The sequence below is a fragment of the Microcaecilia unicolor genome, chromosome 6 (genome assembly GCF_901765095.1).
Source record: "Microcaecilia unicolor chromosome 6, aMicUni1.1, whole genome shotgun sequence".
Taxonomy (NCBI): domain Eukaryota; kingdom Metazoa; phylum Chordata; class Amphibia; order Gymnophiona; family Siphonopidae; genus Microcaecilia; species Microcaecilia unicolor.
Window position 1 is genome coordinate 176,910,976 of NC_044036.1, and position 19,441 is coordinate 176,930,416.

General features: G+C 45.4%; 1 protein-coding gene across 8 annotated transcripts in view; it reads right to left on the bottom strand.

Annotated features, from left to right (window-relative positions):
- Positions 1-19,441, bottom strand: part of NISCH (nischarin) — a 168,462-nt gene that overhangs the window by 126,365 nt on the left and 22,656 nt on the right. For all 8 annotated transcript variants that reach the window (XM_030205474.1, XM_030205476.1, XM_030205477.1 and 5 more), the window contains exon 3: positions 3,172-3,255. In XM_030205474.1, coding sequence (XP_030061334.1) covers positions 3,172-3,255 — 84 coding nt within the window. The remainder of the gene's footprint in view (positions 1-3,171; positions 3,256-19,441) is intronic.

Sequence of the window (19,441 nt, forward strand, 5' to 3'; positions counted from 1 at the left end):
CTGCTTGTGCTGGAAGCTGTAAGACTGAGCTCCCGGTGGACAATTTGGAGGTTTGGAGGCCAAATTGAGGGTGTATCCTTGCCGGACTATTTGCAGAACCCACTGATCGGAGGTTATGAGAGGCCACCTTTGGTGAAAAGCTTCCAACCTCCCTCCGACTGGCAGGTCGCCCGACACTGACACTTGGATGTCGGCTATGCTCTGCTGGAGCCAGTCAAAAGCTCGCCCCTTGCTTTTGCTGGGGAGCCGCGGGGCCTTGCTGAGGCGCACGCTGCTGACGAGGGCGAGCGCGCTGGGGCTTAGCCTGGGCCGCAGGCTGTCGGGAAGGAGGATTGTACCTACGCTTACCAGAAGTATAGGGAACAGTCTTCCTTCCCCCGAAAAATCGTCTACCTGTAGAGGTAGAAGCTGAAGGCTGCCGGCGGGAGAACTTGTCGAATGCGGTGTCCCGCTGGTGGAGAGACTCTACCACCTGCTCGACTTTTTCTCCAAAAATGTTGTCCGCACGGCAAGGCGAGTCCGCAATCCGCTGCTGGAGTCTATTCTCCAGGTCGGCGGCACGCAGCCATGAGAGCCTGCGCATCACCACACCTTGAGCAGCGGCCCTGGACGCAACATCAAAAGTGTCAAACTCCTCTGGCCAGGAATTTTCTGCACGCCTTCAGCTGCCTGACCACCTCCTGAAAAGGCTTGGCTTGCTCAGGGGGAAGAGCATCAACCAAGCCCGCCAACTGTCGCACATTATTCCGCATGTGTATGCTCGTGTAGAGCTGGTAAGACTGAATTTTGGCCACGAGCATAGAGGAATGGTAGGCCTTCCTCCCAAAGGAGTCGAAGGTTCTAGAGTCTTTGCCCGGGGGCGCCGAAGCATGCTCCCTAGAACTCTTAGCCTTCTTTAGGGCCAGATCCACAACTCCAGAGTCGTGAGGCAACTGGGTGCGCATCAGCTCTGGGTCCCCATGGATCCGGTACTGGGACTCGATCTTCTTGGGGATGTGGGGATTAGTTAAAGGCTTGGTCCAGTTCGCCAGCAATGTCTTTTTGAGGACATGGTGCAGGGGAACAATGGACGCTTCCTTAGGTGGAGAAGGATAATCCAGGAGCTCAAACATTTCAGCCCTGGGTTCGTCCTCCACAACCACCGGGAAGGGGATGGCCGTAGACATCTCCCGGACAAAGGAAGCAAAAGACAGACTCTCGGGAGGAGAAAGCTGTCTTTCAGGAGAGGGGGTGGGATCAGAAGGTAGACCCTCAGACTCCTCGTCAGAGAAATATCTGGGGTCTTCTTCTTCCTCCCACGAGGCCTCACCCTCGGTGTCAGACACAAGTTCACGGACCTGCGTCTGCAACCGTGCCCGGCTCGACTCCGTGGAGCCACGTCCACGATGGGGGCGTCGAGAGGTAGACTCCCTCGCCCGCATCGGCGAAGCTCCCTCCGCCGACGTAGTCGGGGAGCCCTCCTGGGAGGTGGCCGCAGTCGGCACCGCACGCGGTACCGACGTCGGGGACCTCACCCCGGGCGATGGGCCAGCCGGCGCCACGCTCGACGGTACCGGAGGCGCAAGCACCGCCGGTACCGGAGGGGTAGGGCGCAACAGCTCTCCCAGAATCTCTGGGAGGACGGCCCGGAGGCTCTCGTTCAGAGCGGCTGCAGAGAAAGGCATGGAGGTCGATGCAGGCGTCGACGTCAGAACCTGTTCCGGGCGTGGAGGCTGTTCCGGGCTGTCCAGAGTGGAGCGCATCGACACCTCCTGAACAGAGGGTGAGCGGTCCTCTCGGTGCCGATGCCTGCTGGGTGCCGACTCCCTCGGCGACCCAGAGCTCTCGGTGCCGACGCGGGGAGGGGACCGGTGTCGATGCTTCTTCGACTTCTTCCGAAGCATGTCACCGGAGCTCCCCGGCACCGACGAGGAGGACGTAGAATCCAGCCGTCGCTTCCTCGGGGCTGAGGCCGAAGGAGGTCGGTCTCGGGGGGGCTGTACCGCAGGAGCCCTCAGGGTAGGAGGAGACCCACCCGAGGGCTCACCACCACCAGCAGGGGAATGGACAGCCCTCACCTGCACTCCACTCGATGCACCACCGTCCGACGACATCAGGAGACGAGGTCCCGGTACCACCGACGTCGATGCAGCTATCCGATGTCTCGGCGCCGATGCAGAGGGCCGATGCCTCGATGCACTCGATGCACTGGCAGCCAAGGAAGAAGGTCTGGACGCTGATGACGTCGATGCACACGATGACCCCGGTGCCGATGCCGACGAAAAGCCCGAGAACAAAACGTTCCACTGGGCCAATCTCGCTACTTGAGTCCGCCTTTGTAAGAGGGAACACAGACTACAGTTCTGGGGACGGTGCTCGGCCCCCAGACACTGAAGACACGAAGAGTGCCTATCAGTGAGCGAGATTACCCGGGCGCACTGGGTGCACTTCTTGAAGCCGCTGGAAGGCTTCGATGTCATGGGCGGAAAAATCACGCCGGCGAAGTCAAAATCCGAAATGACGAATTTGGAGCACCAAAACTTTAAGGGAGAAAAATCTCGACCGAGGCCGAAAAGAGGCCTACCCCGACAACGAAAGAAAACTTACCGGGGCAAAAACTGGAAATACGGGAAGGGGCAAACGAAACCCAAGGGGGTTTCCGGAGCACTTTCCGAACGAAAAGAAACTTTTCCGAAGAAAAAACACGTCGATTTAGATAACGGACGCGCGAGGTCGACTCTCCGGGGCTCGACACGACAAAAACACAGCCGTACCGAGTGCGGACGAAAGAAGACTGGCCGGCTCGAGCCGGTTTCGGGCGGGAAGACGGCCGCGCATGCGCGGTGCGCGCGGGCGCAAGAGCTAGCAAAGGTCTTTGCTAGGAAGATTCCGATTGGAGGGGCTGCCGAGGACGTCACCCATCAGTGAGAACAAGCAGCCTGCTTGTCCTCGGAGAATGTTATTTTATAAGCTGCCTAGAATTTCTTACAGGGTGTACAAAATAAATAAAATAAAAATACAATTGATTGCTGCACACAGTAAAAGATGTGGAGATGTTAAGTTACGTGTACTTTCTGTATTCTTGTGCCATGTGCTGCCTAAGCTGGTTTGCTTTCTGTTGTTCTTGCTCAAAGAGAACTACTCAAGAGTTAATAGAAAGCTGCCAGACCTCAAAAGACACAGCAACATTACCTTCTCATGCAGATCATGGAAATCACTGTAACGATGCTTCACAGTCCACTGGTGAAAGTCAGCTTTAACTTGAATGATATACACCTAAAAAAAACAAGGTAGGAAAGTGTCTGAAACAAGAAAGATTACAACTCAATGGAATTAAAAATGTTGCCATGTGTTAGAATTAAAGCCAAGTGAAATAGGAAAACAAAATAATTCAGCTTACCAGGTGAAATCAAATCTTGTGGCCAATTAAAAAAAACCATAACTGTTTTAATAAGCCATATTCACCTTACGTATTTAATTTACAACATAATATTTAGTTCTTTCCGCTGTGAATGCTTTAAAAATATCATGTGCTGCACAAAAGTCACTTTATAGCTATGGATAGTCAGCAACTAGGACTGCTCTTCTAGACAACCTCCAAGACACTACTGTGAGCATCTGGAGGAGAAAACAATGTATAGATAATGTTCAAAATAAAATACCAAAGAATATGTACTGATGAACTGGTTCTCTCATTATCAACGTCCCATTAGCTTTATTATTCCTGGAGACTCAAGACTGGAGACTACTGTTCAACCAGAATCAAGTTAAGAGGGAGAAGGGCAAAATGAGCAAAGACATTCAAATAGGAAACTTTTGTGAGATTACTGAAAGGCAAATCTGATTAAAAAAAAAAAAAAAAACAGACTGATATATTGAAAATGTTTTCATTTGTATTAGGAAGGGTCTTAACTTAGGTACTGAGTGTGAAGGTGGTTTAATTTTTGCAGATTTCCTTTCAGGTATTTTTTCCCTAAATGCATATCTCCACCCTTTCCTTGATGTGGACTTGATGTTTTTTTTTCCTGTTTGCATTTATTGGATGTAAATTTATTGTTAATTGAAATTTTAAAAATAATAAATAAAAAGGCGAAATTTGATCATATCTGTTCATTTCTTTTCTTTGAGGTCTGCTAAACCAGTCCAGAGAAACGAGTTGTGTTCCTCTCTACCAGTAGATGGAGGTAGAGATACTAAACTATTCCAGTGATATCAGCGGAATAAGGGCTGATGCCTTCTGGAACCCTTCAGTATGCTACTGCCAAAGCAGAACAGGGAACTTACTAGATTCACTCTGTACACCATTGGGAACCATTGCAGCATATTTAAAAAACAAACAAACCACAAGCTATACACAAATACCCACAAAGCAAGCAGACAAATCCAAAATTACCCAGTGCTGTAGTCTTCCAGCCCTGGGAGGGATAAGGCAGGTCTCCATGAATCACCACTGTTTCAAAAGTCACATCACTACTGGCAAGGACTGCATTACCAGTTTGGAAACATCTTCTGGGGTAACCGTTCGGTCCTCAGTCTAGGAAGTCGCTTGAGCCCAATCGAACATGCCCACAGATTATCTGATAAATGATATAGGCTGTCTCAATTTGTAACCTTAATCCACCATGTTACGAAAGATTAAGAGGCAAATCCTGGAACAAGACGAACCTGCCTGAAAGAAGATGTGGACCTCCAGATAACACACTAGATCCTTGCAGACATCTAACTTATGGAGTTCAGCAAAGACACCGAGATCCCCCCGATTCAAAACGAGTAGGAGAATGGAGAGTGCGGACAAATACAGCATTGACCGAAAAGGACAGAGCCTGCAACTCAGAAACCTACTATTCTTTTCTCTCACCAGGGTGATTAGCATGCAGTCTAAACCAGATTATAGAATGTCACAAGGATAAGACTCAGAACTCTTGAACCAAAATCTTCTTTAATACAGTAATCAAACAAAGAAAAATTAATTACAGTTCAGATGTCCTGGACAGAAGTTTTGCCTTGCAAACTAGAGTCTGTTTTCAATCAGCTCTCTCTCCATTCATGTGAGAAGCTGGGAATAATTCAACAAGTTGAGAGTGATGCTGTATATACTTTTACACTGTGAAAAACTTGGAGTTACAAGAGCTTGTAGGGCTCATGCAACAGTCACAAACAGCTAGATCATAGAAGGAGCACACTGCAGTCTAGCCCTATAGATAGATGGAGAGGGAAAGGGGGGGGGGGGGGGCTACTAGTCCAGCATGCTTAGAGAATCAAGCAAGCCAACAGAAAGAGTCCCATGAGAAACAAAGATCTGGGACATGTGCTCTGAAAGAGTCTATCATAAGGAACTACAGGATTACAGGGAATTGTAGTCATGTCCGTAGTCATATCCATTTTAAAAGTAGAGGCAATGTAATCTGTTACAGACAGTGCTCAACATAGTCAAATAAACAACAAACAGCCTGCCTCCGTGCAAATGGGGTCAGAACACCCATCTGGATGAACAGATGGCTACTATAAAGACTGTCCAGGGTGATATCCTTCAAGAAGGCTTGGTCTGAATGGCAGTCCCATCAAGACATTGAGAACCAGATTAAAGGTCCCACAGTGCAAAGACAAATGTGCTTAGCCCATGCAAAGAACACATGATATCCATGTGCACTGCCAGGAAATTCTCATGGACCTTGCCCCAGAAACACAATAGGGCAGCCACTTAGCTTCAATGAATCTGAATCCAAGCAATGCCCTTCTGCAAAACCCCTAGGTTAGCCGGCACCTCTGTTCACCAGAGGGAAACCTTGTGCTCAGCACACCAGTGCTTAAAGTCCCTAACATATGCCAAGAACACAGAATGACACTGGGCCCCAAGCAGAACAAGAATGACTGAAGCACTCTGAAGCCAAGTGCTCTTTGTTCCTCACATGATATCTTTCAAAGGCCAAGACATAAGCCAGAAGGGATCTGGGTCCTCCATTACAACAGAACCTGCATTATAATTTCTCAGCCCTGCAGGAGAAATGGCAGATCTGCCAGGAGGAACACACCGGAACCACCAGGATCATGAGAAATGGATACCTTGCGACTCTGCAAAACTGAGAAAATCTATCTGCACATTCTCTGTCCCTGCAACGTTCACCACCAAGATCGCCAACAGATGCAGCTCTGGTCCAGTGCTACCACAGCATTTCACGCTCCTCCTTGCTTATTGATATAAACTACTGCCATGGTATTGTTGGGCATCACTCAAACCACCTTTTCTCTTAATAGGGAAAGGAACCATCGCAGTGCTAAACAAAAGGCCCTCACTTCCAGGGTGCTGATGGATTACTTCCAATTGTGACCACAAGCCCTGTGCGAGCTTCCCAGCCCTGGAGGCTCACAACCACCTAATTCAGGAGAGACCCCCTTGAGCAGAAGGCTGGGCTTCTCCTATTAAGCCAGACTGGTGAAGAAGCCCAGAAAATGGGAAATATGCATCAAACTCCTGGTGCCATGGGACTCAGCAAGATGGCAGCACCCTTTGCAGGGGCCACATTAGGGCCCTTGCCCAGGGCATCATCTCCAGAATTGAAGCCACAGACCCAAGGAGTTTTAGATAGTCCTAGGCCGGGGGAGGGGGTGCTCCTTTGCACACAGCTCTCTTCTGAACTGCAACTTCAATATGTGCTCTTTGAGGAGAAACGTGGTTCACTGTCTGTTATTGAAGCACACTCTGGGGTATTTCAAGTCCTGGGAGGGTACCAGATGACTCCTTGCATAATTCGATAACCAGCAGAGTCCCTCCAGGAATCAGCTCAGAGCTGTTATAGCTACCTTTGAATTCACATCTGAATCAGCTCAAATCAACCAATCATCCAAAATAGGATTACACTCAAATCTCTTGCTTTCGGAGGTGCACCAAAACCAGAACTTTGGAGAGGATCTGTGGCACTATCACTGCCTGAATGGCATAGCTATGAACTGGAAGTGCTTGCCCGGGATGCAGATGAGCAGGAACTGCATAGCTATGATCTGGAAGTGCTTGCCCGGGATGCAGATGAGCAGGAACTGCATATGAGACTCCTATGGCAATGTAAAGATATGCCTCTGCCATGTCCAATGAGGTAAGAAACTCACCTGGCCTGACCAATGGTATCACTAACCAGGACTCAGGAGGGAAGCAATTAACTCTTTTAGATCAATGATTGAGTGACAGGAGCCACTGTTCTTGGGATTCACAAAACAGACTCCATTGCCGCAGCTCAGTAACCACTTCAGGAGTAATCTCAACCATCTGTTTGAGGGTGGAGACAGGCTTGGAAAATCTAAGGTGTACACTTGATGCACCACCTTCAAAACCCCACTGGTCAGACGTGATGAGGGCCCAATCATGATGAACAGGCAGAGACTGCTTCCCATCTGCATCTTAAAGGGACCCCACTAGTTCTCACTGAGGACTTGACAGCTGCTGAAGGAGATGAGGGTACAAAACCCCTTGCCCTCCAAGCCCACTAAAAGGGCAACCTTTTCTGGGCTTTTTACCTCAAAACATCTGAGGATCACATGCCAAGACAATACTGGCTCCCATCCTTTGACCAGATCTACCTTCACAGAAGCGAGATACTGCATAAGGACATTCTTACAGTAGCCACTGTAGCCTGTTCTCTCTGAGATACTTAACCAGCTCCTCCAAGTCCTCAATGAACGGTAATTCTACCCTGAAGGGCAGGTTACTTAAGTGTGCTTTTAAGGCTGCATTGGCCACCCAATGCTGCAACGAGAGTCATCTGTGTGTTACTACCACTAACGCTACAGTTCAAGAACAGAGCACATCTGGCAGAAAGGCTACTCCTGACTTTAAATTCACCACCTCCAGTAACTCCAGCAGCTGCTGCACCCAACACAAGAGAACATAAGTTATGTAGCCCTAGAAGGTGGTGGCCTGGACCTTGACTGCTGAGGTGAAGGCCTCCTTCAGGAGCTGCTCAATCTTCTTGTCATAGGCATCCTTCAGTGACAAGCCCTCTTCGACTGGAATGGCTATCTTCCTGGTCACTACCTTGACCAGGGTACATAAGTACATAAGTAGTGCCATACTGGGAAAGACCAAAGGTCCATCTAGCCCAGCATCCTGTCACCGACAGTGGCCAATCCAGGTCAAGGGCACCTGGCACGCTCCCCAAACGTAAAAACATTACAGACAAGTTATACCTAAAAATGCGGAATTTTTCCAAGTCCATTTAATAGCGGTCTATGGACTTGTCCTTTAGGAATCTATCTAACCCCTTTTTAAACTCCGTCAAGCTAACCGCCCGTACCACGTTCTCCGGCAACGAATTCCAGAGTCTAATTACACGTTGGGTGAAGAAAATTTTCTCCGATTCGTTTTAAATTTACCACACTGTAGCTTCAACTCATGCCCTCTAGTCCTAGTATTTTTGGATAGCGTGAACAGTCGCTTCACATCCACCCGATCCATTCCACTCATTATTTTATACACTTCTATCATATCTCCCCTCAGCCGTCTCTTCTCCAAGCTGAAAAGCCCTAGCCTTCTCAGCCTCTCTTCATAGGAAAGTCGTCCCATCCCCACTATCATTTTCGTCGCCCTTCGCTGTATCTTTTCCAATTCTACTATATCTTTTTTGAGATACGGAGACCAGTACTGAACACAATACTCCAGGTGCGGTCGCACCATGGAGCGATACAACGGCATTATAACATCCGCACACCTGGACTCCATACCCTTCCTAATAACACCCAACATTCTATTCGCTTTCCTAGCTGCAGCAGCACACTGAGCAGAAGGTTTCAGCGTATCATCGACGACGACACCCAGATCCCTTTCTTGATCCGTAACTCCTAACGCGGAACCTTGCAAGACGTAGCTATAATTCGGGTTCCTCTTACCCACATGCATCACTTTGCACTTGTCAACATTGAACTTCATCTGCCACTTGCACGCCCATTCTCCCAGTCTCGCAAGGTCCTCCTGTAATTGTTCACATTCCTCCTGCGACTTGACGACCCTGAATAATTTTGTGTCATCGGCGAATTTAATTACCTCACTAGTTATTCCCATCTCTAGGTCATTTATAAATACATTAAAAAGCAACGGACCCAGCACAGACCCCTGCGGGACCCCACTAACTACCCTCCTCCACTGAGAATACTGGCCACGCAATCCTACTCTCTGCTTCCTATCTTTCAACCAGTTCTTAATCCATAATAATACCCTACCTCCGATTCCATGACTCTGCAATTTCTTCAGGAGTCTTTCGTGCGGCACTTTGTCAAACGCCTTCTGAAAATCCAGATATACAATATCAACCGGCTCCCCATTGTCCACATGTTTGCTTACCCCCTCAAAAAAATGCATTAGATTGGGTATACATCGTAGGGAAACAGAACAACCTGTGAAGTTCCTTTTGCAGCAGCCTGCTTAAAAGCTTTCTACCCCAGATCATCCCTGCTGATGCCTCCCACTTGGTCCCTCTGAAGGCCCTCAAGGATAGGGTTCCAATTCAAGGGTCCTCCTGGGCTGTAGCCAAGATTTTCAGAGCAGCAATCACCAAACTGATGAGTTGACCAAATAACTAGACTAGTAGGGAACCTCTCCTCTTCTAGCAAGAGATCCCCCAGCTCTGAGGAAGCAACCTTCCAAGGGAGCCCTCAAAGACCCTCTATTCTGGCCCCCCAAATGTCTCCCTAAAGGGAATGGGGGTCTGAATAAGGCCCAATCCAGATCTGAAGACTTGCTCAGCTGATGCAGCCGCTTGGCGCCATAGGCCAGGGCCCCAGAGTTCTATGTACAATTGGGTGCTGAGCTTCCAAGTTTGGGGGGAGGGGCCGCAAGGTGAAGAGGCCTCCTGTTGAGGTCTGCTTAATTCACTCCACAATGGCTGACAGTTATTTGAGCCCTGGAATCCCCCCAGGTACCTGCTAGATCACAAGTCATGGCCTGAGTGGCCCAGAGACCACTCCACACCTCCCCCACCTTGGCTCCACATCTTGACGGGAAGGAGGCTAAATGGCTGCTGTTCCCACCAAGGACAGGAGAACTAGGGCCAACATGAATGCACTAGGTAGGGCCTGGCCTCACCAGAAGCTCCTCCAGATATTGGAGGGGGTGGGGTTTGAGACTAAAAAATGCATTTGCCCACTGCCACAGGAGCAGGGGGAGCTGGCGAATCCTACAAGAACTGCACCAACAACTGCCTGGCATACCTGCTGCTGCAGGCCAAAGCAAAGCACTGACCCTTCACCTGGACCCCGAAGAGCACCCAGAGGGGTCCCAGATCTGCTTGCTGCTTCTCCAGCCAGCCAATCACTGTTCCTTACTGGGCTGCCTTGCACCATGCTTCTTTGCTTTCTTTTTTTTCTTTAAACAACTCTATTTCCCTAACACTAGTTAAGGGAATAAAGCTTAGCAAATTTGTTAAAAAAAAAATCTGAATAGCAAGGACACATGGGGTGAAGTAGGGTGGGGGGCTATAGGAAACCCCACCCCTCCCCCCACTAGCAGGGGCACACAGAGGAAACCTGTGCCATCAAGTGACACTGAGCGAGAGTCCATAGGCTCAGGCTTGGTACTTCAGTGAAATAAGCCCCTCCGGGTTCAACCAGAATATGGATCACAGCCCGAACCCTGGGAGTAACAGTGGCCGAGTGACTCAGCCACAGAGGATGCAGGCCATGGACTGTGCCTCAGAGAATCAGCATATACCATCTGCTGGAGGTAAAGAAATACTATTGGGTTCCAGCCTGCACCAGCTCTTATACTAGTGATATCAATGGAAGAGTTCAGTATCTTTACCTCCATCTGCCGGTAGGGGTATACACTCCATTGGTCTGAACTGGTCAAGCAGAATGATGAATACAGAACTACTTACCATATCATAGTAACATAGTAGATGACGGCAGAAAAAGACCTGCACGGTCCATCCAGTCTGCCCAAGAAATGTGCCACTTTTTTGTGTATACCTTACCTTGATTTGTACCTGTCTTTTTCAGGGCACAGACCGTACAAGTCTGCCCAGCACTATCCCCGCCTCCCACCATCGGCTCTGGCACAGACCGTATAAGTCTGCCCAGCACTATTCCCGCCTCCCACTACCGGCTCTGTTATCCAATCTCGGCTAAGCTCCCGAGGATCCATTTCTTCTGAACAGGATTCCTTTATGTTTATCCCACGCATGTTTGAATTACTTTACCGTTTTCATCTCCACCACTTCCTGCGGGAGGGCATTCCAAGCATCCACCACTCTCTCTGTGAAAAAATACTTCCTGACATTTTTCTTGAGTCTGCCCCACTTCAATATACTTTCATGCATGCATACACACAAAACCATTTATACAGGCATCAATACAAACAAAACCATCATTATGGGTGAAAGTGGCTAGTGGTTAGAGCAGTAGGCTGGGAAGTCAGGGTTCCCACCAATGCTTCTTGTGACCTTGGGCAAACCACTTTATTCTCCACAAAGAGAGATTGTAAGCCCTCTGGGAGCAGGGAAATACTTACAGTACCTGACATGTAATGCACCTTAAGTTAGCAACAAAAAAAAAAAAAAAAGGTGTGAGCTAAAGCCAAATCCAAAATTTAAAAAATTACAGTGATTTTTTTCAATTTTGTTTACTGTCCACATACTTTGCTTATCATTAAAAATCCGGCACACGCATATCAATGTTTACTTGCTACTGAAGTAAAATGCAAGTTCCTCTCTACACAATAACAAGTACAGGCTTGAATCATGTCGGCATGTGATCAAACCTCCAGGAATAAGTCTCACAAGACTTGGCAACCTTACACCTCAGCCTCATCACATGCTGCACCCAAGGTACTAAAAGAATGTTTAGTTTCAGAATGATTTGGATTTTCTGTAAGCTTGTCAGGCCCACCATTATACTGTATTGAACAGAATTTGTAGGGTTGTTTCTTTTTTATCCTTTCCAACCCAACAAAATATTGAAAAGAAATTATAAAGGGTCGGGAAAAGAAAAAGTGTGTGTGTCCATCCTCTGATGACAAAAATAATTCTCAAAACATTTAACAGAATGGGATCAAATTTGGCATGGATGAAAATAGAGAAAAAAAAAAAGAAAGACACACAGTTTGAAAATAGGACAGAACAGATCAAGAGATCCAGAGAAATAAAGCCTCTGCCCCACCCCCTAAAAAAGAAATTCAATACATTTCTTTGGAAGAAGCAGTTTCAGCAATTGCAACATAATACACGGATAAACAGCAGTGTTGGACCCGTGTCTTTCAAACTGCCACTCCCCTCGCCAGGTCATAAACAGATGCAGACAGACAGATAAAACCAGCTAAGCATCCTTTCACATCATCCTCTCTCCCTCTTGCTGTGCCCCTATACCTGCCCAGCTGGTTCAAAGCGATTTAGATGTGTGTTTCAGGTTATTTGTTGTAAATTCCACCATAAAGCCCAGTGACTTAATAGTATTAGCTTGATTGCTACATACTGTGACTACCAATGGGCTTTATGGATACTACCTACTAGTGGTGGTAAAGCACAGAAATACCAATTGCTGTACGACTCTGGCAGCCTGCGATTACACTGTAAAATCCATCCTTTGAAAACTCTTCACAGTGATATCATCACACCTGGGGTTTATATACTAACACATGATACAACAGCAAATTTACTGTGGGGTTCAATAACCTGCAGTACCTCAGTTCTGCAAGTAGTGAATCCTGTGGTAAATTCTTTTTTGTTTTGTTGCAGCCAGGAATATAATGCATTTGTGGCTCGGAAACACAAGAGAAGGCATAAAGTTATGGGTCCTGGGGAACTGAGGAACTGGGTTCGATTACCACTTCAGGCAGAGGCAGTTCCTTGTGACTCTGGGCAAGTCACTTAACCCTCCATTGCCCCATGTAAGCCGCATTGAGCCTGCCGTGAGTGGGAAAGCGCGGGGTACAAATGTAACCAAAAAAAACAAAACACTATTTTTACAAGGGCCGGGATGGTGGTTTGTAAAAGAAAAATACTCCTCCAACCTCCCGATAACCTACACACACACACACCTCCACCCTCTAGCACACCTAGTGGAGGACTTCCTTATGGGTAGTAGAGGGAGGCCAAGGGAAATCCCCGAGTGCTCTTGCTCCAGTGGCTCCCCGAATCAAAATGGCAACCTCAGCCACCTAGAGTAGTCTTAGAGTATAGTATTACCGCTAGAAGTCAAAATGCCAAGTCACCTTCCCTTATTTTGATAGCCTGACCCCTAGCAGTAATGCCATGAGACTGCCACTATGGGGCTGAGGCTGCCATTTTAAAATCAGAGAGCCAGTGAGGCAGGAGCATCCCGAGATTGCTAATGCCCCCCCACACATACACACAAACTCGCTACCCATCACCAGAAGGGTTGGAAAGAATTCCAGGACCCATGCACCATATGCTTTTCCCACCTGTTTTTCTTAAAATCATCAAAAAAAACTAGGAAATAGGAGATAATGGAGAGAAATTCTCACATTTCTCAATGCCCAAAGATCAAGGAGAACGACTGGCAAGGTAAAATTAGTCCTTACCTGATAATTTTCTTTCCAGTAGTCCCAAAAGATCAATCCAGAGATGAGTAGGTTATATCCTAGAGAGAACGCCAGAGCTCTGCCATAAGGGATAATGTGAAGCAGCCTCTCTTTCAGTATGATCGATTCCATAGATGCTGCTTTGGCGGGGTTTTAAACTTTTCAATGGCAGGCTTTTTAGTGTTTCTCCAATACCACATTTTGTCTCTTTGTTTAGTACTCTGTGTGCTTATTTAACTGGTAACCTCTCCCATATTTCATTCCATTTATATATAACTAACATAGTAACATAGTAAATGACGGCAGATAAAGACCTTAACGGTCCATCCAGTCTGCCCAACAAGATAAACTCATTTTACATGGTATGTGATTATACGTATACCCGATGATTTGTCTTTGCCACTCTCAGGGCACAGACCGTAAAAGTCTGCCCAGCACTGTTCTTGTACTAAAAGTTCTGAAGCTAACATCGAAGTCCCTTAAATTTACACTCTAGCCCATCCATATCTATTCAGTTATGATGGCACCTTGTTTTCCTCGTTTTTTTCTTTTTTTCCTCCATTCTTATACATAATTTCTGAGATGTCAAGCACTCAGGCAACACAATGCTTTTACACTATAGGTAAGAGAAGTGCTTGCTTATTTATGGCAGTAACTTTGAGAATATTTTTTTGGTTTTTCCTCTTGACCTTGTGCACAGTACATAATTATTTGGCAATTTTATCATATTTTTCAACATTTAAATTTGGAACATTTTATGTTTATTGTTCAAATGCTTTTCATTTCACATTTTCTTCATATGTTTTTTTTTTTTTTTATACCAAGAACATTTTCATTTGGGACAGGTTAGTATTGTTTTCATTTTTTTCTCCCTCATGTAGGATTTTCAACATTAGCTTTGTTTTTTGTATTAAAAAAACAGAAAACAAGGGCATTTTCTCTCTCTTTATACTTGACCTTGGAAACATCATTTCATTACACCATAAGGTTAGTGGTCTAGTGTTTCACTTGCACCTGACTTTCAATGTTTTATGATTAACTTGTCAACGTTATATCATTGGTGGATTTGACTTGAGGAAGCTCAATATTTTTTTTTATTTTGTGTATATATATATTTATATATGCAAATCTATACAATAATTTTCATTTAATATGTGTATATTCTATTTATATTACATGTTTTGCATATTTACACTTTTATTATATTTTATCATTCTGAGGCAGGCGCTCTAGCGCTGAAACACAGCAGCTGTGTCGAGTCATTTGGTACTTTTCAATAAGGATCTGAAATTGTACATACATCTCCCTCATTGTTTGGAAAGAGCCAGCTTACCCTACTCATTTTTTTCTTCCCTGTACTATCCTGACATGGAAGAGACATCCATAAGATTGTGAAACAACATCTGTGACAATCCGAATCCAAATCTGAAAAAGAATAAAACACACCACACTGGGTCTTAACTACGAACAACAAAGGGCAGGCCTCTAGCTTGATCTGTTGGGAATAATGGAAAGAAAATCATCAGGTAAGGACTAAGTTTACTACTACCACTTATTTCTATAGCGCTACAAGGCATAAGCAGCGCTGTACACCATACACAAAAGACAGTCCCTGCTCAAAGAGCTTACAATCTAGATAAGACAGGTAGTCAGAACAATTAAGGGTAAGGGAATAAAGAGGTGAGGATAAAGGACAGGGCAAGTGAGTTAGGAGTCAAAAGCAGTGGTAAAGAGGTGGGTTTTGAGTTTGGACTTGAAAACAGCTAAAGACGGGGCTAGACGTACAGGCTCACGAAGTCTATTCCAGGCGTGAGGTGCAGCGAGATAAAAGGAACAGCGTCCTGAATTAACAGGTAGAGGAGAAAGGGACAGATAAGAGAGATTTATGTACAGAACAGAGTATGTCCCATACATCAATCCAGAGATGAGTGGGATGTACCAAAGCAGTCCTCAAGTGGGGTGGGACCGCATAAGCACCGTAGAACAATAAAGGAAGCCAGAAAAAGGCATACCATGCAGAGCTGGAGAAAGACTCAAGTCCCAGGGAGAAGCCAGGGCAAAAGAGAAAAGATAAGCAATCTCTGACTCTGTCAGTTGGGTCCAGGCAAGCCCATCAGAAAGGGAACGTTGCTGGGCCATCATGCAGGGACAGAGGAATCAAAATTACTGTGAACCTAAACAAGTACACCAGTGGCCACACCTCCAGGACACACCAGATGCCAGCGTAGGGTGAAACAAAGTACCTCCAGTCTCAGAAAAGGAAGGTCACACAAAGCACCAATCCAACGTCCACAACGGGACAGTGTCCGACAATCATGGAGAGAGAAAGGCAGAGGTAGGCCAAACCCAGACCTGTAGGCCTATAATCAGGAGAAAGTGTCACGGCTTCCAACGAAACGGGGCAATGCCCAGCCCAATGGTACGTTATACCCAAGGACCTCCAGGCACAACCCTTCGAGGCCAGAGTACCATGCCCTATGGAGTCTTCTCTGTAGACGTGAGATCAGCTAGACCTGGATTTTTATTTATTTATTTTTTAACAAAAGAAGGCAGAGATGGAGACAACCGCCAGACAAGGAAGCACGGGAACAGTGAGCAGAGATCACCTTAGTCCTCCAAACACAGCCAGTCCACTGAAACAGCCAGGGCAGACCTGGAAACCACAGCCAAGAGGAGAACAGGCAAAAAAAACCTGTCATATCTGCTCCCCATGCACCGCCAAAAGGCAGCGGGAAACTAGACCCAGAGGTAAAACTTCAGCCTGATAGAGACATGCAATCTGGGACTGCAGCCAATTCAAGATGGAGGACCGAATGTGCCGCTAGAGCGGAGCCCAGCACAAAAAAAAATTGCCTTTGAAGAGAACATGAAGGCCCCTGGACTGAAGCAAAACCCAGAAAACCAGTAGTACTCACACGGAGGGGAAGCCAGATAGCACAGGTACAGGAAAAATGAGCAGGCAGTAGCAGCAGCAGAAAGGTCTGAGAGAGAGGCAGAGCAAGCAAGGAATAGGAGTAAACAAACAAACAAACGTGACAGGAACGATGCAGTCAACGGAGCAAGCAGAGGAAGAGTCACAGAAAGAATGGTGCGTCTGGTTGTTGTTATTATTTTTATGTAGAGGTGGAAGAATAAATTCCAACACATGTGCACCAGAAGACTCCCCCCCCCCCCCCCCCCCAAAGGTGGGGAGGGGAGAGGGACCTGGCACCACCAGGTATACCCCAACAGGCCAGCACCATAGAGCCATGCCATAACCCCCAGCTCGACAAAGCCTGAGGGAACAGGTTAGGAGCAAGCACCAAACCAGAACTTCACAGGACATGTCCATCCACCTGAAGAGATAGAGAGAACACTGAAAGAGAGGCTGCTGCACAGTAACCCTTATGGCAGAGCTCTGGCATTTTATCTCCACCTGCTGGTAGACGGACAGAACCCACTCTTCTCCAGATTGATCTGTGGGACGCTATGGAACATGAATTCAATTCAAATCCAAGGACTCAAAATTTTAAAATGTAGAGGCAAAGGAGAACTCTATTCTGAAAAGGAAAATAGAATTTTTGGAAAGCTCTGTCAGATTTTCAAATTTAAGACTGATTAATTTTCCTAAACTTCCTCTGGTGTCTGCTACAGATATGTTTCAACATTACTTGAAAGAAGTTCTCCAGGTCGCACAAGAAGCAATGCCTCCACTGACACATCATTTGCCTTAGGCTAAGAAGGAACCTATACAAGCTATCCAGGTTGTGGGCTTAGCAGTTGATCCTGACATTTAATATATCAGAGTTATTGAAGACTTCGGACTCTGAGGCTGTTTCCTTGGCTACTTTGATAGTATCACTGGTTCTATCATCTGATCGTGAATGGCTAGTAAAACCTTTTTTTTTTTCTTTTTTTTTTTAAAGAAAGAGAGGTTCCCTTCTTGGGTTAAGTCAGGATGTTTCCTGACTTGACTAAAGAGACTCAAAGGAGAAGGAAAAATGTTCTTCTTCTCAAACAGCTGTCCTCCAATTGGGAGCTGTTTTCTTCTTGAAATATCCTTGTAAATGTCATAAGCGGAAATCAGTACAATATGATTTTTTTTTTAACCCTCACAGATCTCGGCCTCTCTCAGTGATAAGAAACTACTGCCTAGTTTTCCAGTTATGGCAGTTCCTATTGATTCACATTAATTTAGCAATTTCTGGAGTTTATGCTTCTGTATAATATGATAGCAATGTCAGGTTTTTGACATACTTATTTCTTTTTAAATTTCACTTCTATTCCTTCTCATAGTGTTGTGGACTGTTAAGTTGGCTTTGGCCTAATTTCCTTATAAATATTTCAGTATTTCCTTCTAAGTGTTTATAGCTTGGATTATGTTACAAATTGCAAAATAAGATTTTATAAAAATATAGAATATACATTTTTTTTTACATTTATGCTTGGTGGAATATACCATTTCTATTGCCCAAGCACATAATATTTTTTGCTGTTCATAAAATGACAGAGCAGAACTATCCTGTTTTAATTGATAAGGGGAATTAGATCTAAATTGGATCAGCTGATTTGAATAGTACTTGCACGAAATGCTACTGCAGTTTTTACAAAACCATCCATATACTGCTACTTTTCTTGCTACTGGTACTCCACAGTTATTGCTTTCATTTTTCTTTTTTTTTTTTTATTTATTTATTTATAAATTTCAAAATTACACATCTTTTCAAAGAAGTATAAGGAAACAATAAAAAAAAAACAAGAAAAATAAACACATTGTTGGGACAACCATTTGTCACAATAACAGAAATAATTTTGCTTTAACATCGACCACAAAAATTGGAAATACTTAAATGGATCCAAGATATAATTATATACTTAAAGGAAAATAATAATAAATTGTTACTTGCACTAGGTACATTCTCAATCTACCATACAGTGTCCGCATGGAATTTAAATTTTTACAATAACATTCTCAGCTTCTCTAGCATTAATAAAATCCTCGAGTTGTTTTGGATCAGAAAATTGATAATTATTTTGTAAATAAATAAAACGACAAATACAAGGAAATTTAAGAGTAAATGTTGCCCCTAAATTTAATACTCTTTGGCGCAGAGCCAAAAAAGCTCTGCGTCTAACCTGAGTTTCTTTAGCTAAATCTGGAAAAATCCTAATTTTTGCACCAAAAAACATCGAGTCCATATGTTTAAAGAATAATTTTAACACCATCTCCCTATCAATCTCAAGTGCAAAAGTCACTACCGCTGTTGTCCTTTGCATAACAATTTCTAGAGAGGACTCCAAAAAGGATGTTAGGTTCAGTCCTCCATCTACAACCTCCTGTTCTCCTCCAATTTTAGATGGTATTATTTGCTGGAGGTATATCACTCTTGTAATAGGTGGCAGGGCTTCGCCCGGCATCCCCAGAACCTCTCTCAGATATCTTTTAACCATTTCAACCGCTGATATAACAGGAGATCTGGGGAAGTTGACAAGTCTCAAATTAAGTTTCCTCTGTTGATTTTCAAGATATTCCAACTTCTTTTTAACGAAATTGCTATCCTTAACTGTGGCTTTATTCAAATTCTCCAGTTTTGTAATTTTACTGTGAAATGTTTTAATTTCGGACAACTGCTGGGCATTAATTTGCTCCTGAGTTAACAGGGCTTCAGACAATACCTTAATCTCTGCTGCATTATTTTTCAAAACTGTCTGAAGCGAGGAATGCATTGAAAAAGTCAGATCCCATAGTGATTCAAGTCACTACAGCTGGTTTCACCGCTATGATATTAATCTCAGGAAGGGGGGTGTCGGAAATCCGTTGTAAACTTTCTTTCATTGTTAAGGAAAAATTTGTAAACTCCTGTCCTACCAGATTTCTTTCACTCTCTCCACGTTCGGCTGGGCTCCTTTCTTCGGTAGTCCCTTCCATTTCAGGCTCCGGGGCTCGCGAATCTCTAGCCTCTC